Source organism: Neopsephotus bourkii, unplaced genomic scaffold (genome assembly GCF_033783945.1).
Source record: "Neopsephotus bourkii isolate Nb327-2 ecotype Australia unplaced genomic scaffold, CSIRO-AGI_Nbou_v1 NB_107, whole genome shotgun sequence".
Lineage (NCBI taxonomy): Eukaryota > Metazoa > Chordata > Aves > Psittaciformes > Psittacidae > Neopsephotus > Neopsephotus bourkii.
Genome location: NW_026900624.1, coordinates 1,501,602 through 1,527,169, shown reverse-complemented (window position 1 = coordinate 1,527,169; position 25,568 = coordinate 1,501,602). Strand labels below are relative to the sequence as shown.

The 25,568-nt window shown below is 38.2% G+C and overlaps 1 protein-coding gene across 10 annotated transcripts in view; it reads right to left on the bottom strand.

The window, feature by feature from the left end:
- CNOT4 (CCR4-NOT transcription complex subunit 4) overlaps nucleotides 1–25,568 on the bottom strand; it is an 80,509-nt gene that overhangs the window by 21,433 nt on the left and 33,508 nt on the right. For 5 of the 10 annotated variants that reach the window (XM_061357451.1, XM_061357504.1, XM_061357496.1 and 2 more), the window contains 8 exons: nucleotides 23,583–23,826; nucleotides 16,304–16,501; nucleotides 13,501–13,587; nucleotides 12,854–12,955; nucleotides 11,895–12,020; nucleotides 6,641–6,774; nucleotides 2,756–2,911; nucleotides 86–143 (listed from right to left, as the gene is read on the bottom strand). In XM_061357451.1, coding sequence (XP_061213435.1) covers nucleotides 86–143; nucleotides 2,756–2,911; nucleotides 6,641–6,774; nucleotides 11,895–12,020; nucleotides 12,854–12,955; nucleotides 13,501–13,587; nucleotides 16,304–16,501; nucleotides 23,583–23,756 — 1,035 coding nt within the window. In that variant the 5' untranslated portion in view covers nucleotides 23,757–23,826. The remainder of the gene's footprint in view (nucleotides 1–85; nucleotides 144–2,755; nucleotides 2,912–6,640; nucleotides 6,775–11,894; nucleotides 12,021–12,853; nucleotides 12,956–13,500; nucleotides 13,588–16,303; nucleotides 16,502–23,582; nucleotides 23,827–25,568) is intronic. The other 5 variants (XM_061357479.1, XM_061357511.1, XM_061357488.1 and 2 more) reach the window with 3 other exon arrangements.

Here is a 25,568-nt window from a genome sequence, read left to right as displayed (position 1 = left end):
GAAAGTACTGGCTTCTACAACTACAAGTTGCACTAAGGCCTCAAACTTAATCCTTACTTTTACAGCATTTATCTTAATGTCTCACCTGCTGGGAGCTGTCACCATTTCCTATACTGAGTGAATCTGAAGGTTTGTCGATAGGGCTGCAAAAGTGGGAAGGGAAAAGAGACAATAAGACATTCAAGTATTTAATTTTAAAAATTAATATTTGCTTTTATAGTGGTAAAAAAGCCTTGAAACAAAAATGAAGTGAAATTAAATAGGAGGAATAAAGAAGGGAAAATGCCCACTTGAGACTTTTTTTAATATAATAAACATTTCAAACATTTGCCATATACTGGCACACTTCTTCCCACCACTCTCCACTCTGCTTGTTGACTGTCCTGTTAAGGAACAAAAGGAAAGTTTTAAACATGCTCATAGTATTGCTATGCCATTCAAAAAACCAAAACTCTTGTACTATGGCACTACTCCGTAACATTCAGTTCCATTTATGCTACTATGGGAAAGAAATTTGGGAACAAATTTGTTTTCCGAATACTTAAGTTGTCAGTTCCCATACAAGTCTTAAATAACTCTGGGGAAAGGTAAAAGATTAAATTAACTACTTAGTTCTGATGGCAAGTTAATCTTCCCTCCAGCCGTTGAGCTTTAACTAGCAGAAATTAGTTCCAAGGTAAGAAAACTGAGTTTTGAGATGACAAAGGGCAAAAAATGCAGGAAAGATATAGCATCGAAAATTCCCAACAAACTTAAAGAGAATAAAAGGTAAGACACAGCAGAAAACCACCTGAGAAAGCTATTAACTAGAAATGAACATGACTTGGCTGAAATGGCACATCTCAGGATTCAAGATTTTGACAGGCATCTGTGCATTGCCTTAATTATGCTAAATACCACAATAATGAGAAATATTAGTTCCAGTTCAGATTAAAATCTCTGCTTTACAACTTTAGGGTACTTTCATTTTTATCTACCCATAAGAGAAGATGCACAAGCATTGGGCTGCACAACCCAAAACACCAGTCCTACCAACAAGGACCAGAAGAATATGAATTTCAGTCCCATTTAGAAGCCAGAATGCAATACAAGTAAAATTACAGGCATGATGTATCAGCACAAATTATACACAGTTATTATTTTAACTGGGTGCAGACTTCAGATTCTAGCTAAACCTCGTTTTCAAACACCCCTTGCTGCTGCAAGGTTCAAATATGTATAGAGAATATCAAGGTCAAAAATTCATAAAGGTTGCTTCTCTCCATAAGTTTTCTCTCCATCCCAGAATAACTAGTCAAACCCAGCAGAGTTAATTCTTCTCCATTCTAAAGAAACTGTGTAAAAAGTAACCTGTCAATAAAACCCATTTTTGAGCAAAAGAACACTGAGTCAGAGTAGCAAAAGAGGTAACAGAAGCTGAAGTATTTACGATCATAAAAATCAGAGGAATGTACTTGTAAACAAACATTACTCCAGTACAGACTTAGAGCAGCATGAATACAGTTCTTCTACTTAGAACAAACTGCCCTGGGTTAGTAATTTCTTAATACCTATAACACAAGTATTTGCTGTAGACTCTTCACTACACAATCATTCTGATTGCCAAGCTGATATTCCAGCCAAATTCTTTTCTCAAAGCTGCTGATAGAAAAGTCACAATGCTGCAGTTTAAAAAGCTATATGTTAGACAACTTTTAATAACAATCTAAGTGCTGAAAAGGTTTACTATATTCGAACCTGACCAAGGAGCCTTTAATTGTAAGGCAGGCCTCCACTCCTCAGACATGAACACAATTCATTACCAGCTACAAAAATTTTACTTAAATTTGGTACATTCTTTTCATAAAAGATATGGAAGTTGCATGTTATTTCTGAGATGCAACTACAGAATCTCTGATCAAACCTCACTGAGGCAGCTATTAAGCCTAACAATAAGATACCACTTTGAACAGTACTCAGTGTTAATGCATTGGTTCAATATTGGCTACTTAATTGGTAACACCCACTATTATATAGGGTTTACCTTGTTTTTTTCCCATCCCACCTATGAATGAGCCCAATCGCTACTACCTAAGGGGGTCCATGACTAACAGCATGACTACAGACTATCATAGGACCCACAAGTGATGGTTATGATGGAAGAGGACATCAGTTCCATTCGAGGAGGGCACCAAAGAGGAAATAATATTGGTTAGCAATAAGGAAGTTGTTGCAAGCAGATGGATTACTTCCTCTGCACAAAAGCCTCAGACGAACCTTCTGCCCTGCTGCTCCTGTTACACAGTAATAATCAGGGAACCCTTTCCTCTGCAGTTGTTTCTGCAGCCCACCTCTGTAAAGAGGTGACAGACATCAGCCCTAACATTTAGCTTCCTTCTGTTGAAGCTTTTCCAAACAACAAGCCTCCTGATCTGTAGCAACTAGTGTGTTACTTTTGTGGAAGCTTCTGCACAGAAATTAAGGGCTTAGCTCTGGTTGGGACCATGAAGCTATATAAGCTGCTGATCCCCCAATTATTCAGTCCCCCTCAGCCTTTACCTGTACCACCCCTTATTAACCTCCTGTTAGGGTTCTCCTGTACAATCTGCCAATCAGTCTTTTTGACATGGGCTAGGCTAAGCCCAACTTGTTATGACCTGATCAGGATTTGAATCCAGTTCTCCAATCAGAGAGAGAGACTGGAGAATCATTCCCTCCACACCAATCAGTGAGAGAGAAAGCAAGCTATCTGAAGTATAAAAGGCAGCACAATTACCCGAAATCTGAGTATGCACCATCTGGAGTCATGTGTTCTGGGTCTGTGCCATTTTCTAATATAGGAGGCGTTTTCCTGTGTTCCATTGTTAAACCGTTGGCTGATTTACTTGAACTCTGTAATGATGGCCAGGCATCTTTGTTATTACTGTTGGGTCTGGAAAAAGGCAAGAGTAAAAAAAAAGAAAAAAAAAAAAAAAGAAAAAAAAAAAAAGAAGAGTTCAAGTTATGAAGAAAGTGTTTCTAAAAATTATAAGTACTGGGAAAAGGAATCCTTGTGCCAGAAAATCCATAAGAATAGATTTCTCTGGGTATCATTTCTCAGATTTTAAATGGTGATGACTTAAAAAAAGAATTACTGGGGTAGGGAGGGGAGAGAGAAAACTGGAGGAATTCTGTTTTCTTCACTGAACAGACAGCTGCTCTGCCAATGCTGAAGTCCAAACTTGTCCATTTGGGGGGGAGGAGGGGGAGGGGAGAACAAAACAAAAACCAAAAAACTCATCAGCTTTAAGTATCCAGACCTACTCACACCTCATTCAGAATTATTTGCTTTATCCCGTACATATTTAAGTTGTGCAAATCATGAACTAAATCACTCTTCAAGAAAACATTTTATATTCCAGGCACTATATAGCCTGGCCACAACAGATGAAGTTTGTGTTTTATACCTACACAAGAGTCCACAGCTTTATTTACAGACCATGAGACCAGTCAGACCAACACACTGTTCATTCAAGTTACTGTTCGCTTAACTGATAGTTTAAAGCCATAATTACTTTCCTTTTATAAAGCAAAATGAAATTTAATTTCAGAGTCCACATTAGATCTGAAGGAAGTTCAAGAATGAACTCAAAGCCCAAGTTTTTTTCTGAAAATAGTTACATTTTATACAAACTGAAATGAGCTGGAATATCATCTATAACTGAATGCATTCAAAGTCAGTGTCACCTAACCCTACAATCTTACTATGGCAGGTTTGCTTTTGTGTTCTCCACTTCTTTTATATTAATTTTTGCCTTCAGTTTTCTTCAGGATGCTGTTTTTAGTGTCCAAGTGCTTTCTGCATAAGGAAGAAGCCTTCAAAAATAGTTTTTAACACACATGTTCCTCCTGATGCTCCCCTTCATTCATATGTTCATTATATGTTTCAACATTTATTCTACATCTTTAGGACAATTTAGTAAGCTCACAGTCAGAATGCTGATTATAGCAACATGTTTCTTAATCCTGTTCAGATAAAATTGATATTACTAGTTACGCTCAAATCTCAGTATTTGTAAGTTGTGTTATTCTACCTCCATCTTCTCTCATATACCTATAAGGTATGTACACAGATGAGAGCCTTAACCTGATTTACAGATCCCATCTTTGCTTTGTACACATTTGAAATAAGTTAGAGATAGGAAGGTAATCAGATATTGAACACTAAATAATAAAAACATATGAGCCAGTCATTTAATATTGTCACCCTTATAAAAAATGAGCTGTAATCCAGATATAATAAGACTTTCAATCCATTAATAGATTTATTTTAAATATCAAGATTTATGTCCACTGCATTGCAAAGCCATCTCTATACTAAAAATAACTTTAAAATGCCAGTTATACATCAGCTTTGCACCCAAGAAGAAAGGTAAAGAAACTGTTTTATGCTTTGGAGTGGCTTTTTGTGCATATAGGCTTTTTTGATTCAGTTATGTTCAAAGCTGCATGCTATTTTCTAGAAGACCAGCCAGCGTTTAACAAGTGTTTTCCACCTGTAGCATAAGAAAGCATTCAGTTCAGTTTTTTAGGAAAAGGTCAGGAGAAGAAAAGGCATGGGGGGGGAAAGAAGAACAAAAAAAGGAGGAAAAATAGCTTGATCTGTTTTAATCGTGGAATATACATCTAATTGTATGAGAGGGCAGTCAGTCAGTATGACTATCAAGTGACAATAAAGAGATGAATACCCACATACACAAAGTGGCACTGGGGGATTTTAACCTCTGCTATCATCAGCAAGAAAAAAACCAAACCAACAAACAAAAAAAAAGGAGGTGCGAGGAGGACCTTGCAAATTAGAACAATTTTTAAAAAGCGTTTATGCACAGTTTAAAAATCTGTTTTCTATAACTGGATATTTATAACTAAACATCTACTATTTAGAACTCAACTTCTGTTCAATTCCAAAGTGAATGTACTCCAGAAACACAAGAACAACCAGAAAACTGTCAGAGGCTCTGACAAACTGCCAGAAATATTAATATTGTATCAATAAATCAGACAAAACCAAGATCCCAACTGGGTAGAAAGCTGTGAAGGCGAACAATACACATTCACCAGCTCACAAGCTACATTTTGTATTGATGAGACAGGACTTCAAGAAACATTTCAAAACCCCAGCTGCAAGAAGAAATTCACTTTGCAACCCAAAAGGTGGTGCCTAGCCATTAGCAAAAAACAGAGTCTGTCTTGTGATGATGCTGTTCAGCTGACAAGAGAAATTAACTCCAGACCACTTGTTGCCATTTTTCCCACAAGTGCCAAAGTGTCAGCACCGCGGACTGGCCAAGCTCCAATTCATAATTGCTTTCTGAAGGCTTAAAAGTTTGCTGTCCTTTCAGATAGAGCATTATTTCCTCATTGCTATAATTTGTTTTGCTGGGATGTAATTAAGTTTCAAATGAACATTATTTCAGACTTTTTAACATTAAATAATCAATACCCAAATGCAGAAAGTGGTGTATTGGCTCTACTCACTGCCCACTACTTTTCAAGTCAATATTGAACCAGTGACCCAAGAAATAAGAAGTGGCACAGTCCTTAAGAAAGATCCAACTGGAGGTCCCAACCACTTGCAGTCAAACAGCATTTGATACTTCCCTCCAGAAGTTTAAGAAAATAATCCCAGTATGCCAATTGGGATATCAGTTCTCAGAATTATATTCTGCTCATTCAAGATCCATTGACATTACTTTTGATTGCTTAAAGCACAGTGACACTGCTAAGTGGCAAATTATTGTCTGAAAAAAAATCAGTAGTGGATAAACTGGCACACAACACAAACCCTGATTACAAGGCCAAGGTGAGTGAAAAATGCAATCTAACTTTTACATTCCACTGTGCCCATCTCATTTTGAAAATCCTACAAAAAGGAGTGTAGGAAATTGTTAACACTATTACTTTATCTTAAACGATATTTGAGTGGATAATTCACATAAGGACTGATGACCACAGGCTTTCATTTATTTTTGTATGACTATTTACTCATATAGACAGAAATCTTTTCATAACATACTGAACAGGCTACTTCAACAGAATATTAACAAGCAGTAATGAGTGATATGCAATTACAACAGATAAATATGTAACTGAAGTTTGCTAGATGAAAGCAATGATTTTTTTTTTTATTCACAATTCTTACACAAAAGAAACTGATTTTACTTTCAGTTTCCAAGATCTTTATACCTAACGTAAGGACCGCACTATAAAGTATGATGTAAAAAACAATAAAACACATGTATCAAGACTCTAAGGTATCTCAGTTGTCAGTGTACAAGCCGACATCATGACATAATACCAGGAAAACTAGCACCTGGTCTTTAAAAGAATATTATGTGTTTATATTAATATAAACTACAAGGCCATCTTTCAGAGTAAGAATACCTTGTTCCCAACTACTGATCTAAATGCACTTGGCAGAAAATCAGTTCTTTACTAACTAAGATTCACACTCACTTTGTATTAAAATAAAGCGGTGCATGTGTGTCTGCCCAGGCAAAACCAGTCTCAGTTTATCGTGCAAAAAGCAGTGGGCAACTTAGTGGATACAACAGGAATAAGAAAGGTTTCTTTGGGAATAACCAGAAAGAAAACAGCCAGGCAGTTCAGCATCAGTACTTACACATCATACCTCTGCAGTGCTGTCACTTTGTTCTTGTTCTTGTCAACTGTACCCGTAGATAATTGGAGAAAGTTGGGGTTTAGTTTGTATAATTCTTGCAGTAGTTTCTGTTCATATTCCTGGTGCTTACCCGCCTAAGAGAAAAACACAGTGAAAAGTACTTATTTAATATTTTTTTCAAGATTTAAAATCCCAAAATTATATAACTTAAGTATCTATATCCCAAAGCTAAGTAACTGGGCTTTAAGAACTGAACAGGTAAATCCTGACAAACGCAAAGCAGTGACTCTCAATCTCAGCAGGTGTAATCTCAACAACTTTACAGCCTGTAAATACATCCAAGGGATTTCTAGACAAGTTTATAAATTTCTTTTGAGAGTTCTAAAGCAGAAAAATAGTTACAACCTTATTAGAATTTGCTCTTCAGTTCTAATCAAGAGCTTCACATTATACTTTCTAAATCATGAACAGCTAAATCTCCCAGGCAGTCTGCACTGAATATGTCAAGCATACTAAGCTTTTCAAAAGATGGGAAGAAGCAAAGACTCTATTAAACCAGAAGTTCCAAAATGGAGGTCATTTTATATTAGTTCAATAAAACCTGCTGAGGTGGCCCGAGTCTGAACTATCACATGACAATGAGTATATCCTGAGCAATAACTGATAAATCATTATTTTTAATAACTTAAAAATTGAAATAGTCTTAACTCCTTCAGTTAATTCATAAGAACAATTTCCAGCTTTCAGTTATTTAGTATTTTTCAGTCTAGTTTATCTGTAACATTCTGTGGCTAAATAGCTAAAACAAAACCAGCAAGATCCACTCCCCCCAACATTTAAAGTGGTATCTAAAATAAATTCAAGATGAACATTCCCACTTTTTCTGTAGGTTGTTAACACTACTCCAACGTAAGAACTACTATTTGCAAGTTAAGTATTGTAATGAGCTGAATCAAGATACAAAGCAGTACAGTAAAAACTTTTCTTTAAAAGCATTATTTGCTTTAAAAAAAATGAATAATAGGAATAGCTGACAAAATTAAAAAAAAAACAGTAATTATGAGAAACTAGATTCCCTTATGGGCTCCTTTAGAAAAGCAGCTGTGTAACCCATTCAAATACTCCAAGTCAGTCAAACACTATAAATATCTCAAATTTTTCACTACTTCATTCTCCAGTTCTCTATTACTGACTGATTTTGAACATGTCTCTAGGTAGTCAACCTACACAACCCTCAAAAAAAGACACTGAAACATCTAGTGTATGCATCATCTTAACCGACCCTGTCAGTACAACCAAGCTACTACTTACAGTAGAAAAAAGTGTGGTTCTAGAGTGTAGCTCACCTAAATGCAAACTTCACGCTATATACTGCACCCTGGAAACACTTCTTTCACCATCCATTATGAATGGAATATAAGCAACTAGCTCAGATGCACAGATCTGCACTGCAAACATTAAGCAGCGAGTACGGCAACACTTGCCTAGATATCTCATCTTGCTTAAGACTTCAGTGGCAAAAGACTGAACATCAGTCTACTCCTAAGCTCACTTACCTGTCACATAAATGTAAGAAAGACACAATATTAAAAACCTATATAGGAGCTTACAATAATTGCACTTTATTTATGACAAGCAACCCAGAGCCCAAACTTAGCATTTCCAACTTACACTAACCCTAAACTCCCAACCTCACTTTCAGAGACTTCCTGGAGTTCTACGAGTTCTTTTCATTGTTTTCAGTTTGTCACAATGTTTAGTTTTATCAGCAATTATTGAGCCCAGAACATAAGTTCATCCATTAACAATTCTATTTTTTTCTAAATAATCAAAGTTTGTGACAATGAACATTCAATCTCATTAAACAGATGTGTAATTCACTGACACTAAGGCAAACTCCACAAAGCACCATACACTCTTCAGTAATTTCCAACAATTTCCAAAAAAGCAGTAAGAAATCAAGAAGAAAGTTTAAGAAATATAACAAGGAACAAGAAATGAAAAATCATTTAAGTCACCATAATCAACTAGGATCCACTCAAGATTTCTAAAGGAACTCTTACACAGTGATGTTGTCCGGGAAGCTAGGGACCAGGTTAGGAAAGCTAAGGCCCAGTTAGAATTAAACTTGGCTAGGGATGTGAAAGGTAACAGGAAAGGATTCTGTTGGTACACTGTGAATAAAAGACAGACTAGGGACAACGTAGGCCTCCTCCAGAAACTATCATGAGAACTGGCTACCCTGGATGTGGAGAAGGCTGAGGTTCTGAATGACTTCTTTGCCCCAGTCTTCACTGGCAAAGGCTCTGACCACACCACCCAAGTCTTGGAAGGCAGACGCAGGGACTGTGAGAGTGAAGACTTTGGGCCCACTATAGGATAGGGTCTGTTTCGAGACCATTGTAAGAACCTGAATGTGCACAAGTCCATGGGACCTGCTGAAATCCATCCACGGGTCCTGAAGGAGCTGGTGAATGAAGTTGCTAAGTCCATCATATTTGAAAAATCGTGGCAGCCAGGTGAAGCTCCTGACAACTGGAAAAAGGGAAATATAACCCCCATTTTCAAGAAGGGGAAAACGGATGACCCAGGGAATTACAGACCAGTCAGTCTCACCTCTGTGCCTGGCAAAACCTTGGAAGAGGTTCTCCTGGAAGACATGCTAAGGCACATGAAAAACAACAAGGTGCTTGGTGACAGCCAGCATGGCTTCGCTAAGGGAAATCCTGCCTGATCAATTTGGTGGCCTTCTATGATGGGGCTACAGAACTGATGGACAGCGGTAGAGCAGTTGATGTCATCTACCTGGACTTGGGCAAAATGTTCAACACTGTCCCACACGACATTCTTGTCTCTAAATTGGAGAGACATCAATTTGATGAATGGACCACTCGGTGGGTAAAGAACTGGCTGGATAGCCGCACACAAAGAGTTGTGGTCAATGGCTCAATGTCCAGCTGGAGACCAGTAGTGAGTGGTGTCCCTCAGGGATCCGTGTGGGGACTGGTCTTGTTCAATGTATTTGTCAGTGACATGGACAGTGGGGATTGAGTGCACCCTCAGCGACTTTGCCGATGACACCAAGCTGTGTGGGTCGGTTGATACGCTGGAGGGAAGGAATGACATCCAGAGGGACCTTGACACGCTTGTGAGGTGGGCTGATGCCAACCTCATGAAGTTTAACCATGCCAAGTGCAAGGTCCTACACCTGGGTCAGAGCAATTCCAGGCACAGCTACAGGCTGGGCAGAGAAGAGATTCAGAGCAGTCCTGCGGAGGAGGACTTGGGAGTGTTGGTCGATGAGAAATTTAACATGAGCCAGCAGTGTGCACTTGCAGCCCAGAAAGCCAACCATATCCTGGGTTGCATCAAAAGGAGCATGACCAGCAGGTCAAAGGAGGTGATCCTGCCCCTCTACTCTGCTCTCGTGAGACCTCACTTGGAGTATTGTGTACAGTTCTGGTGTCCTCAACATAAAAAGGACATGGAACTGTTGGAACAAGTCCAGAGGAGGACCACGAGGATGATCAGGGGACTGGAGCACCTCCCATATGAAGACAGGCTGAGAAAGTTGGGGCTGTTCAGCCTGGAGAAGAAAAGGCTGCGTGGAGACCTCATAGCAGCTTTCCAGTATCTGAAGGGGGACTATAAGGATGCTGGGGAGGGACTCTTCATTAGGGACTGTAGTGATGGGACATGGGGTAATGGGTTCAAACTTAAACAAGGGGAAGCTTAGATTGGATATAAGGAGGAAGCTCTTTACTGCGAAGGTGGTGAGGCACTGGTATGGGCTGCCCAGGGAAGTTGTGAATGCTCCATCCCTGGCGGTGTTCAAGGCCAGGTTGGACAGAACCTTGGGTGATATGGTTTAGTGTGAGGTGTCCCTGCCCATGGCAGGAGGGTTGGAACTTGATGATCTTAAAGTCCTTTCCAACCCTAACTATTCTGTGATTCTATGATTATGTGAAATTGAATTCCTGGCCAAGGTATGCAGCCTATCAATTGTAACTGGCAATTAGGCCTGAGGACTTACAGATTGCCATTGCCTTCTATAAAGTGCTGTAGAAAAGATCCTGTGAACTATGGGCTTAAAGTTCAACCGCCATCACTGAGACTATCAAGTCTATCTTAGAAGTTCATTGATAGAACACCATCTACCAGGAATCAATCTGTACATCTTCTGTAAAGGGGAATTCTACTTGCCTAACATGATGGGATTTTATGATAGTGTCCATAAGCCTAAATAAAGAGGATTCATAAAATTTTCAAAAAAGCTTTTGTTTGACGACGTTTCCCACTAGAAGTTATTCACGAAGCTGCCCTGGGATGAAGGTTCCTGTGTGGATTGAAGCTGGTTCAAGGATAGAAAGGCAAAGGTATGACTGGTCACTCTTTCAGGGTGCAGAAGCAACTGATGACTATGAACGGCATCAGTTTTACGAAATATCATAAGTATGCATAAGAAAGGAGTGAAGAGCAAGTTCTTTGCTGATACTATCGAGCTCTCTGGGTAGGAAACTGCTTTGCTGCGAATGAGGAATTCCAAAAGAGCCCCAAAAAACTTGTCAAGAAGGTCACCAGAGTCATGTCAGGTAACAAAACACAGCCTAAAAAACTCATACTAACAATCTATGAACTGGTTGTTACAGGTCTGAGAAGAGATAATGAAGTTACTGCCAACAGATTTCTGACGCTGTTCATTGATTATGCACTGGCAATCAAACACAAAATACGTGCTGGGCATCATTTGGATGGGCACATAAAGAACAGAACAACCCACATACCATATAACCTCAGTTTTTTATTTGCACACAGTTTCTACATCCTTCACAAGCTAAAAGGGCTATGTGAATTAAGACAGCATGGTCAAATCACAGCCATGGTAACTGGCCACACACAAAACCTATAGGAAAACCCAGATCTGCCTTAATTTTTTCACAGAGACTTAAAAGAGTGTGCTGCCTTGCACTGGTATGGACAAAGGGCAAGTAGCTAACTTGACGTTATCTGAATTCTTTGCCAAGAACAAACTCCATCTTTTCAACCCTAGGTAGGCTTTTCAGCCTTTAAAAGCAGCACACAATGAAAAAATATAACTTGCAATATCCAACTGGTTAATTACTTTCTGGATTTCAAAGTTCATCTCTGCCATAACATTCAGCAGAAGGCTATGTTATACACATATCTGAATAAATCATATATAGCAATACACATACATGCCACATTTAATGCGATTCCCACTCATTACACGTACCTGCATTTCTTCTTTTGTGAAACTGGCTGCTTCATCTCCCAGCTCGTGTAGATACATACAGTCTGGTTTTGGACATTGCATATTTTTTAGAAAATAACTGCAATATTTTGTTGTACCTAATGATGCCTGAAGGAAAAAAAAAATCATTACTGAAGTACTTGAAGTTATGGTTGCCTTTTACAACATAAGAAAAGCAAACCCTGAAACAGCTGTATTTCAGGAAATAAAAAAAAATTCCTTCCCAAGATTTGGAGTTCCACTATAGCGCTTTTTTTTTTTTTTATGCAGATGGACTAGGAAGTCCATTTGTGAGAAATCTATATACTTGAGAATTAGATAATTAGGATGTATTTCTATTTTCATCCTATCTAAATAAACACCAAATGAAGAGCCTCTGTAAGTATTTGCATTCCTAATGCCAAGAAGTCAAATAAGTAGTCATGAATTAGCATTACATGAAACTGGCTAATGTTTTGTAGCGGGATCAGGAAATTAATATTAACTAGATGATTTTCTACAGCCATTGATTTCACCCAGTCAGCCTGAATACCTGCTTACACAGATACCAAAAGGAAAAAAACTCGCACTTCCTATGGAGCTTGAGAGGTGCGATGTTTGGACTACAGAAATGCTCTGTAAAAGCAAATAGGTTTTCACACTGTGCTATTAAGCTATAAGGCAAAAAAGTCACTGTGGAAAGGAGGTGGTGGTGCATCTTCTCCTTTGTTTCAAACTTTTGTTTTAAGATGTAACCTGCTAACCCCCTAAAACACTGCCTGCTAGAAGCTCACTGAGCTTCTATATTGTGATTAATGCTAGGAAAATAGGTCAAAACACAATCCCAATAAACTGGATATTTTCGTTCACCAACACAAGCGTATCCATACAAATAAAATTTTATACTATGCACTGATATTAGTGGCCTAGCACATACATGTAATAATGTAAAATATTACCACCTTAAGTGTTCTGCCGTCTACCACCACATTATTGACGCACTGTATGGCTCTGAGAGCATCTTCTGACCGGATGTAGGTTACATATGCGCTGGCACTTGGACCCTAGAAAGAAAACATACCATATTATATTTATTTTATTCCCTCCCCCCAAAAGATATGAAAATAAAGCTGCCTTTTAGCAGCTCACTTAAACTAGTATACTCAAGGCTAAATGTTCTTACAGAAAAACTGACAAAAATGGTAGAATTCGTAAAAATTTAGATCTGATGCATAAAGGGGGGGAATAATAAAAAAGAAAAAAAAAATCGCAACAACATACTGCCTGAAAGTTCTAAAAAATAAAGGTATTTTATCCCTGAAAAGCAGATTAGTGAATAAATGCCACACTGCTGCTTCGCTGAAGGTTCTCATCCTGTCTCTCAGTTTTTCCATCTTTTTACACTGTATCTTATATCCAACTTTCAGAGTTTGGCTGGACAGTGCCTCAGCAGCTTCACAATGATTTGACTTTTGCAATGCTGTTTTTTTTGTTTTGTTTTTACTTCTTTAACCTACGGCTTAATCAGAAATAGGGAGCCCCAGATTCACTCCGCACACGTGTATTTTTTCTAAAGGAATAAATATAATCACAAAGGCCTCTGGCTTACCTGTGAGCCTGCATATGATGTGCTGTTATTAATGACAACTTTATGTATTTTACCAAACTTCCCAAAATATTCTGGTCGTTTCAAAACCTACAAGGAAAGAAAATCAAAGTGGTATGTTGCGAAATTAATTCATACAGGGCTGTACTTATTCTTCTCTAAATGTTCAACTAAAGCCTTTAACTAATAAAAACAGGTCTCTTCTACAAAGAGGAGAGCATGTGGTTTTGTCTTTTAATGTAAAACAGTTACTTGCAATGCAGAATAAGCTGCAACTGGAGTAAAGAAATTATATTCAACATTTTATGTTGTATTTTTTAAATATCTTTGTGTATTTAGATTATCCAAACCCTACCCTCACATAATAAATCCAATTCAGCAAGAAATACATGTATTTTATAATTTCAGGGAAAAAATAAGAATCATATTAATTCCAGTTTTAAAATAAATAACCACCCTAAACTTTAATTCAGATATATTAACAGCTAGGAATAAGATGCTAAATCTTGGCTCACTGGCCCCACTCTGTAGAGAAACATCAAACCAAACAGCTCAAGATAGCCTCAAGTTTTCAGATGACCAGACTAAGTACAGGAAGACAATATATGACTCTTCCCAGGGGCAAGAAAAAGCATTTCAGAATCAACATCATGCTGAAATGAATGAGTGAATATCACATTCCTGAAGAAAAAAACCACTCCTCTCCTGCCCTTCTCTGCATCAGTTATTACTAACACACCATCTAGGGATCCTGCACAAAACAGGAACATCTCCAGCTTGTTATGCAACTCTACTGAATAATGATTACTTTGGGTCAATGGAATTGGCAATATATCTGACACATTTTCAACCAAAAGACGTTTTTCTACCCCCATGAGGTAAGGAGGTGCAGAAGTACTGAACTAACATGAAATTAGATAAACTACGGGTGTTTCTAGCTGTAGACAATAACCTGAAAGGTTAAAAAAAGAAGACTGGATTCCCCAGCTCTGTCTTCCATAGTAACAGTGGAGAATACAGTTAAACTGTACTGAACCAAGAACTTTGCTGAACCACCTCGTCTCCCTTCTCAAGTGAGCATCAACATCCTCAAGATTTAACAAAATTAATCACATTTGGAACACTCTGTAGAACTACAACCAGTCACCCACTGATTTCTTCTGACTTCACCTGATCTAAATCCTTCTTGACAGATCCTACACCCACCCTCATGCATCACTGCAGAGGAGACTGATGATGCTGAGTAACATAGAAGAGTTTCTTCAAGTCTCTTGCAGATTATACTCCTATTAAGATATGGCAGTGTGGCCTTCACAGTTTTTACAAAAGCATGCCAGCAGAAGTGGATCTACCTGTACTCCATTACAATCCACAGATCATAATGATTCAGAATCAGCAAAGAGCAGCTTATTTCCCCTTCCAAGTCATCTTTATTTGTGGAGGAGTTGTTTGCCTGCTTACGTGGAAAACTTAAACTGAACGTATTGAATACTTTTTTTTTTAGCCCATTTCTCTCTTTCAAGCTAGGTTTCTTGGAAATCAAGTCAACTTGCTGCAATAGGCAATATTCAGTAAGGATACATTATCTTTTGGTTATGTCAGTGAGAATACTGCTACCACCAAACCTAGTACAACTCCAGACCCCCATGCCTCAGTAAACCAATAAACCCACTTCTAATAGCTTCATGTATCCAGTGAGGAATTATCTGCAGCTAAATAAAAATTTAACTGTATATATTATTATTTCTCTCAGAAATCCTCTATTTGGACAAAGAAAAAGAACACAGTTTTCAGTAACAGCAACAAGCCAGTGTTGACAATTGCTTGCACATACTTGTTGCTATATTCTTGTAGAAACTGAAATGTTAATACACCAGACTAGCTTTAACTTCTATTTTTCTCTTCCCTTCATATCTTCTTTTTTTTTCCCCTTCAACTAAAAGCAGATTTTTACTTTTGTTCTTTCCCAGTCTACCGAAACACAGACCATAAGCTGCAAGTCCTCAGAAACTGCCACTTCTAGCTGAGATTTCTCCAGACAATTTAGTCCAATCTTAAGTGAATTTAACTTGGCACAGTAGTTTTGATGACTACTATCTATCTTACCCTATACTGCATTCCCTCCATATTCTAATTCAAGGTACTTTTACTCATTAGCCCTAATTCCATTAGCCACATGCAGATGACTGATGATGGAAGTAAATAAAACATTTTAAACAGTCTTCCAAACCAGAAGTTTCTTTTTGATAATGCAGAGTAGCAAGCCAACTCTATCCTGGATCTTCCTCTTACTAACACTCTTCCTGCAATTGACACCACCGTTATGCTCTTTCCTAGCTACACTTCAGGCACTGGCTTTTTTCTTATGTTCCTACAGGTTTGTGCTACACTTTATATTTGCTCTTTATAATTCAACCAAGCTCCCATTTTAGAATATGTGGCACATAACACAGCTGTACAGAGCCAGCAGATTCTGCCTAGGAAAAGGAGTACCTGAAAAGTTCTTAAACTTATTTTTAGCTTAACAAGAAGCAATTTTTAAACAAAGAACAACTTCCTTAAAAAAAAAATAAAAAAATAGAGCACCTGTATTCCCAAAAGCGAACACAAACACTTACGAAGGCTATTTTGGAATAGGAAGCTGAGTAAGTTCCCTTAATGAGAGGAAGCCTCAGAAGCACTGAACCTGTCCAATGCTGCCTCATTTTATACCCATCAGAAGACAGACAAGGGTAGGCACAATGGTACTGCAATGGCTCTTTTGACAGTAAGTTTGGAGAAAGACCTGCCAGTGTGAACGACTCACCTCTGGATCTGCTAGGCGCTGAGATAGCCCTACCACGAAGACAAGGTTCTTTTGTACAACCCGTACGCTGGCCAAATGTTTGCGATTCTCTGATATCTTCTGTTTCCTCTCATTTTGTTTCTGTTTCTTTTCATTTTTTATCCTTTGCAGCTCTTCCTGGGAGAGTGGTTTGTACACTGCTGGATCTTCTGGATATGGCTAAATATAACAAACACCATTAAAAACAAACCACATACAAAACAACACATTTCAAAATCATTAATTCCAATGTTTTAACATGCAGATTTTTTTCTTCCATTATACTGTTCTGATTGTTATGGCCAGCCACATTACAGAAGCAGCATTTTCAGCCCTCTGGGAAAGGTGAACAACTTGCATATTTTCACAGAATACTCCTATTGATAGAGTAATAATGATTTGGGCAATAGCCACATTCTAACCCAGCTGCATGTCAGTCTGCTAGCACTACAAGCAGCTGCAACATGGCAGCCAACACGTCTTAAGATTTCACTAACATAGCATAGTAAGCAGGGTGAAGGCATATCCTGCATATTCATTTTATATTTAGTTGTCTGATACAGATTTGGATAATTAGGTGTATTAGACTACAGGAAAAGAAATCAAAATGTAATTTCAGTGGCCCAAGTTCAAGACAGTAACACCATTCCACACCTCAATCTTTACATGGTTACCTTCTAGTGAAGAGACAGATCTCAATACACTTACTGCATACTGATTTAATAGTATTCTTGCCATGCTTGTGTACCAGCTTGAAATCTGGGCTTTTTCTTCCCTTGACAAGGGTGAATTTTTAACCTCACGATTATCATCTACAGATAGCTCCTCAAACGCAGACATAAACACTGTAGATTTGAATCTCAAAAATATCTACCAGAAGTACAAATGTCCTCAGTTACCTCAAGACTGCTCTACTCATACAGAGCACTGCTACAAAGGCACTATTTTAGCCTGGTCTTGTAGTCTATAATGCACTGTCCTCTGCCCCAGGTTACTCCTCAAAGCAATTCCCTATTCCTTACCTGTACTTGCTTTCTCAGACTGAAAAAATTGGATTTCACACTTTATATACAAAGTAATGCTAAGCACAGAAGCAAGTATGCAAAAATACATACAAAACAAAAAGCAGTGTTTCTGAACACTGACATGGAGTAATAAAAAAGAGTACAGGAGATGTGCATTAAGATGAAGACTTAAGATAAAAAAGTTAAAGCTCACCAGTATATTGAAAGTTAAAAGCATATATTCCTCATGCTTGCCACGAGGCTTCTGAAAGATCCACTAAGTGCTCAGACCCAACAGTTTTCTGAGTACATCCCCCAAACAAAAGAAGATCCAATTTACACTTCAAAGAGTTTAAAGTTCAGCATCATTATGCTATAGTTGAGACATTTTTTGAAAATATGCTGCAGCTGACTTCAGTAGATGGCATCTCATGGTTAAACACCAACTCCTCTGGAACACGGTTATAGTATCACAAAGGAATTTAAGTTTTAAAATACTTTGGCAGTAACCAGAGGTATGTAAGTCCTTAACATGAAAGCACAGCAAAGACTCATGTTACTCTTGAAGAACAGCTAAAACCATACCATTCTTAAAAAGTTACGTTGTTCACAAGTAACACTGAACACCTTGTACAGATTTCACAATGTACTTGATGAACAGCAGTGACCTATTAGTAGGGTCATTTGAGATTGACTATAGCAAATGATTACCTTAGGTTTTAAAACACATAGACATGAGGACTTCAGAGATGCAGAATACTTCTGCAAGGCATTTCACTTAAGAGTTTCTCAAAATCTGTTAGTAAATCATGTACAATAAAGAATAGACATTTGTCTGCTTTAGGGAAGTGAGACTGCTTGGCAAAGAGCTAATTCAGTTATCACACTCAAGCTGAGTTCAGGTAGGAATGGGAAGAAAACAAGTGCACCAGTATAAGGTGGATATAATTTCAAACTCAAAATGGCTCAACCTACATCAAGGGATGTGGTATATACACAGCCTTTCACAGATTAATTCCTTCCCCACATCCCATACTACACAAGGCAAGGTTTGGAAGTGTGCTGCTCTCTGGTACAGCAGAAGGAATGAATTCATGGTTTTCAGTAGGTTCAACAAGGCTCCTGAAGGTCCAAGAAAACTAGAGCAGACATTGCCAAATAGCTTCTTTCTTGCCAAGTATAGCCACATTCAGAGCATATTCTCAAATGAGAAGTCAGATAATATGTTCCTTCTCTGTCCAGCTATTTGCTACTGCAGGTCCTGAACATTAGTCAGGAAACATCCCAGGTAGCTCAAGCATAATGTTTATTTGCTCACAGTAAAACTAATAGTTTGTACTTGTACAGGAGAGCACAAGGACTGATGAGAAGCACATGACTAGACTTCAGAATCAAGGAACAGAAACATCTTCATCTCAGCAGAAAGTACAAGACTGCCTCAATAAGGATTTCAATCAATTAGGAAATAGGAGCAGTTAATTTGCCATCAGGGATAACAGCACTTGCTTGAGCAACAGAATAATGAGAAGTTCTTGCTAGATACTGTAGAGCTGTATTATATATGAAATGTTTCAAATATACGTTTATCACTCTTATGACTGGATATCCTAAATTGCAGGACCTGCAAATGAATCTACATGTACCTCTCGAATTCCAAGAATAAATCAGAAACCCAATCCTATGAACTGATAGATTGTCATATATGTATCTCTAATGTGTGGCATGATGACAAATAAAGAGATACTGCGCATTTGAAGGAGGAAGGCAAGTAAGCCCAGCACCACCAGAAGCTAATCCTAAAAGATAGTATTAGAAATCCTGTTGTCTTTAAATAAGGACATACGGTCAGCCTACAAGCAGGGCAATAAATGACTTCATCTTCAGAGTGATTGCTTCCCACGCTGCTGAAGTTTATGAACTCAGATGATCGTTCAACTATAGACAGAAAGCATGCAGAGAAGGCTGGCAGAACCTGGCTCTGAAAGCCAAGCAAGGTGAATTGACTGATAGTGTATCTCACAGTACCATTTCATCTGTCGTTTAGTCTCTGTGCAACCCTGCAAAATACGGATAGACCACCACAGGCACCAGAAGCTCTCAGCTCTTGCAACAGCTGAAATTGCTACATCAAGTGTTATCAGCATTATGTCAGATGCAAGACATTAAGAGATGTCAACATCAGAGATTCACTAAGTTTAGCTGACACCCTCCACTCAAGTTATACAAATCCTCTTCAGCATAAACCATGGAAGTCACCTGAACAAGGTGTGCCTACGTGGAAAATGACCAGATTTTGTTCACACTAACTGCAAGCTGCTGGTAGTGCTACAAGAACTTCATCGAAAGTCTGAATGTCTCTTCCATAGTCTTGTTTCTTTAATCAGAGATGAATTCTCAGTCTTCCTGACTAAGTTTGTCTTGGCATTTAAGTTTTGTTTTCTTTCAGACTTTTTCCCCCACATTTTCCCAATTGTTGAAAGCTGAGCTGGGATTTATCAAGCATTTTGCTTTTGTCATTCCTAGATGGGTCACATTCCTTCCACACAATGGATGTACCAACATTTCCCAGTTGTTGCCTTGCTACCGAATAGGTTCTGAAATGAAAAATACACAGAAAGTCAGTAAGGTTTATGCACAGTATACACCACACTAGTTACATCAAGAATAATAGTGATTTCCTATATACTCTTAAGTATCAACTTTTACACCAAACTACTCAGTTGTGTAACAACTAGAAGAAACAACTGACATTTGGAGACTGTGCATTGAGACCAGAAGGAGGAGTAGGAAAAACATGGACAAGAACATGCTTATAACATGTTAGTTTCTTGATCACAAACATAGCAGTTTATTTCTCTCCATGTCTAACACAAGGTGCTAGGAGGAATAAAGCTCACTAAATAAACCAATTGGAGAACAAGGCAAAGCCCCACCACAGGAACAGCTGTATATCAAGTTGTACTATTTGGTGGAAGGGCAAAGCAATTAAGAAATGTGAAAGAGTTAGGGGTTTTTTTATTGTTGGATTTTAAAATTGCAAAAACTGACACCAAGATCAGAAAGCTATACTATATTAAAGCAACACAAGCAATTGAGAATGACAAACAGTACCTAGCCTGATGAATTTTAAAGGAAAAAAAAAAATACAGCAAAGATTAAAGTCGCTGGTTTTAAGTCATTCTGGTCACCTGTAAACCAGCTTTTGGCTACACAAGTCTCTATTGAGAACTGCATTACTTTAATCCTAATTTGACTAGTTAGCAGCTATTTCACTCACAGTTAAGAAATCAATTGACTGGAAAAAACAGGAAGGCTTGCTTAGCATCTTACAATTGACTACACCTACAGTTCTGAAGGGCACCAGGAACTCAAAGCAGGTCAGTTCTGGTTTTTAGGAAGTACTTTATGTGGTTAATGGATTAAACAGAAACAATTTCAGAGTCTATTTCAGAAGATTCAGACAAAGTTTAGGAAGCTTTTAATGTGTTAAGACTAAGGAGTACTAGCTTCCAACCAGCACTCAATTTAAATTATACTAGCATCTTACTTTCAAAAAATTGAAACAAAGCAAATGTTTGTGTACTACTGTTACTAACAGGAGAAAACTTAGACATGCTAACTCAATTGACTGCAATCCTGTGAACATATTCTGCACATGCGAATGTTAAGCTATGTAACAGTTTAAGCACACAGAAGTATTTTATCATTGGCAGAAAAATTACAAGTTACAGTTAATTGTAACTTGTTACAATTTACAGAGTTAAATTGTAAAGTTACAGAAAAATTACTGTAAAGTTACATAATAACTTTTAAGTTTATAGATACAAATATAGTTTAAATTTTACACAATACTGTAAAGTTACAGAAAAATTACAGTTACAAGTAAATTAGAGAAGTGTAGGAAAATAGTGGTATATATATGATGCACATTTAAGATCTATCAAACTAATGGCACTGGCACCACTATAATTTATAGCCAAACAATTTTGTCAGACTCTTCTAAAAATCTCCTCCAAACCTTTCAACCAAAATCCGTGGATAAGGAACTTCTTCATCACTCCTTTCCACAGACAAGTGATCAAACCACTAGAAAACTTGCACTGGATTCAATACCACTGGCACAAATAGCAGTTTTCTATTATGCAATGGTGTATAACACTCAGTTTTGCTGTAACATATGCTCGTAGTCTATTTTGCAGTAATTATCTTGCACTTGTTGCTTTGCTGTTTTTTGCACTTCAGTATTTTAAGTGGTCACAACCAATATACACCATAGTAGATATGAATTAGAAAACTACTTAGATCTTTTCCCCAGAAGCCTTACTACACAGAGCTAGGAACCATTTAGACACACTGCACATAAAAGCACATACCTGGTTCAGGTCTGGCACACTTCAAAAGGTGGTTTCTTCAAGACTTATTTGACGCTGCCATCAACTGTGTAGCTCAAAATGATTTATTCCCAAGATCCTGAAAGGGTCTCTGCACCACAATGTCTTTGTCTATGCCACAAGAGGAGTGTACTCCTCCATCTCCTCCATGCAAATCTCCTGCAATTCAGCAATACAGCTTCAACTCTACCCAAGAGCATCTTGTAGTCCACAAATGAAGAAAATATCTTTGTCCATTGCGAAAGAAGAGGTCTCCTTTGTTCCAACTGTAGCACTCATTCTAGCTTTCCTTCCCAAACCATTTTTTCTGAACAAATTGTATCCAGTTCAGCAAAGTATCTGCATATCCAATCATACTCCAGATTATTCCACGTTAAAAAGTCCAGCTGTGGCAGTATCCATATTCAAAGAGTTCAAATACCCAAAGGCAGCAAACAGTATGCTGATTCTGTGATTTTCTAGATATATTCCACAAACTTCCAGTAAGAACAGGCAGAGATGAATCAAACAGTTGCTGGCAAAAAACTAGTGCAATAAATCCAGGTAAATGAAATGACTTAGACAAGGAAACTCCAGAAATCTCATGTGTCAGAAGAGTAAAGTTTGCTTGTACCAGGAAAAGTGGTATATAGCATGTGTCATCTGCAGCAGGTATCCCATGTGAAGGCTAATCTGGCTGATGACAGATGGATCTTCTTTGCAAGACATACAGCTCAAATACTGCAGCAAATTTGCACAAGTTGTTAACAAACATATGTTGCTATGGGAATGCCTTTAGGCTTGCAGAGGATTCCAAACACAGATCGGCTCTCGTGTAGCCAAAGCCCAAAAGAGCAGTGAGAAATATGACTGGAAGTGCTTATAGAATACTATGGCACTGAATAAATATAGTGAGACCAAGTAAGATTACTTTGGAGTCTGAAAAGGGAGCTGTAATATGAGACAGGAAGCCAACAAAGGCATCAACTAAGGATAGGATCACAATTAAGTAACAGAAGAAAGAGGGGACATAAGTAGCTGTGATTACAAAAGAGGAAGGCCAGGCAAGAAAGTTATAATCAAGGAAAGTCATTAGAGCTAAAGAGAAGACGATATTGAGAAAGAACTTTATTAAACACTGAAGACAAGCAGAAAATGAGTTTAAGCAAAACACTAAAAGGAGGAGGAAAATAATTCAAAGGAAAAAAGGAGGCAACTTAGTGACGCTGAACTTCATAGTTGTGGCCAACCAAAGTACCAGCCAGACATGAATTAAGAGAAAGGGAGGAATTAAGTGTGACTCAAAGTACTACCTTTACACATTTGGCAACAACATCAGAATACTAGACAGACTAAAGCATTTAAAAATCTAGGCTAAAAGTTTAACACCATTGGATATATTTTCCAAAGGTTTTACATGTTTAGTGTCCAGAAAAATACGGACTAAAAGCTCCAGTGCCACGAACAAAACAATCAGGTGCTTTATAAGCTTGCCTCAGACAGCTCTGATAATTTAGCTGAACCTTGGTCTCCAGCAAACCCGACTGCTGGAATCCCCACTGTCCTTCCTGAAAAGAGACTGTCAGTGCATGAGCATTTCAACTTGAAGGTTTGGGGGTTTTCTGCAGTTCTCCCAGTATCAGCATGCCTTGGTTCTGATCCACAGCTTCCCCTATTAATCCAGTTCTGGATTTAACAAACCAAAACTAGCCGTTGTGCAACAGCTCCGACACATGCAGATAGAATCTGAAAGATCCAACACCTCACCCTTGATCTAGGCCATCACTAGATGAGTGTTTTCCTGAAGGAAAAGGATGTCTGTGGTACCAACACAATGCAAGAGCCTTGTGATATGTGCAAGACAAGCCACTGTTCCAGGATATTTACCTTTCTGCAAGCAGGACAAAGTCCATTCTCATCAGTGCGGATACGATGCCAACAGAAACGACAGATTTGGTAGCCACAGGTGCAAGGGAAGAAGTTGATGTCATCAATTTCTAGAGGCTCCATGCAAAGGGGGCATTCCACAGGGTCTTCCTTAGCATCAGGGCTGCGAGACATCTTTATATGTTCGCAGAGCAGCAAAAGTTTATAATAACTTAATAGACCGTGAAGGTCAGCACTTGAAGGTCTGCAAGAGGGGAGAAGAGGAAAAAAAAAATAGAAAAGAATGATTAGTGCTTCTGACAATCTTTCTCTTGTACCTTTCATATATTTCAGTTTTTCATCGTTTTCCTTCTACCTATGCAAATTATCTACTAACACGCAAGTTACTCCCTAAGAAATTCAAGTGAGTCTTCCTACTTATGAGTCACACAAGTAACATGAAAGATGGTACTGGTGATGTATCTCCCTGCCTGGATAGGCAAGCACTTCAGCAGATCATTAGCCTATTTAGATTGCAAGCGTACAGTAGTGGAGAAATGCTGAACAGTGTACACCATGCATTGCTTTTAAGTTCTGTCAAGTCCTTTAACTACTGCTTTCTTGAAATCTTCTACAAATCCAAAGTCAAATCCTTGAATGCAGGACTTGATGATTAAGACCAATTTATTCTTTTGATCAGAGACTTGGAACAATGCGAGATTTGGACTAACATTTCAGTCATACATTCAGACTTTTCAGTAGGATTACAAAATTGCCAAACAAAACCAAGGCAGGCTTCTTACTCAGGATTCATTTCTCTGTCCATCTTATTATTTGGTTCAGAAACTGATTTCCAAGATCAGCCTAAGGACTACAGCATTAGCCTAGATTTGTCAGGTACACAGCATCAGAAAGCTTTCATTACATTTATGCTTTTCATCAGCATCCAATTCACACCAAAGCCCAAATATACACATGTGGCTCAAAAAAGCCTCAAAAAAAACCCCAAAAACCCAAAACCAAAAACAAACCAAAACCCCCCAAATCCTTAGGTTTTAACTTAAGGGTGTAGCCACAAGAAGGTATTTCTGGATCAGAATTTTGAAGAGAACCAAAATTCAGGTCACCATTTTCTTCACTTATTTCTCAAACTCAGTCATTTGAGTATGCTTCTATTCTGTCAGCTTAAGAATGCAGCACAAGAAAGTTACATTCGGACTCAAAACAAGGCACATACGGCTGTCACCAAGCTATTCAATCACTTAAGGGGTTTTCTTTTTTTCGTGAGAACATGTATATAGATGGGACGGAATTCAAGGGCAACAGTGGTGGACCTTTGATGGGGGAAAAATGGGGAGAGGAGGAGGAAGAAACCCACTGTAAAAGGTGGGACTAGAACTGACAGTTGGATGGTCATATTATCTGTAATGTACTACAGAACTCCTTTACAGTAAGTTTAAAAAAAAAAAAAAATCCAAAATTCTTATTACAATTATGCCTTTCCCACAACGTCAGTCACACAATCACAATTTAACTACACACACACAATCTGGCGTCCCCCCCGCTTTCCCAGAGAGTTTTCCATTTCATTTCTAGCCAAAAACTACCAGATCGTACACAACCCAGTCTTTCTCCAGGCTTTCAGGAGCAAGTCCAGAAAAATTCTCACATCCACCTACTTGAATAAGAGTGACATTTACTCTTGCACTTGAAGATGACAATGTTTTGAGATTAAATCCTTACTCAGAGGCTTCTGTATATTGTAGGGCTAGCCTTACATAGCTCTGGTTTGATACTTTAACAACCACAAACAAACCACAAACCAACCACAAACCTGTTCATAATCTTTCACACTCTAAACCATACTTACTTACATAAAGTCTATCTTGTAAAGCCTAAGGGCTTCCAGCTCAAGTTGGGACCTCCTACTTTACAAGTATAAGATCTGTTTAGCATCAATCTGCAATACTTGTCCCTCACCTGCACATCTCTTCAGGTACAGCAGCC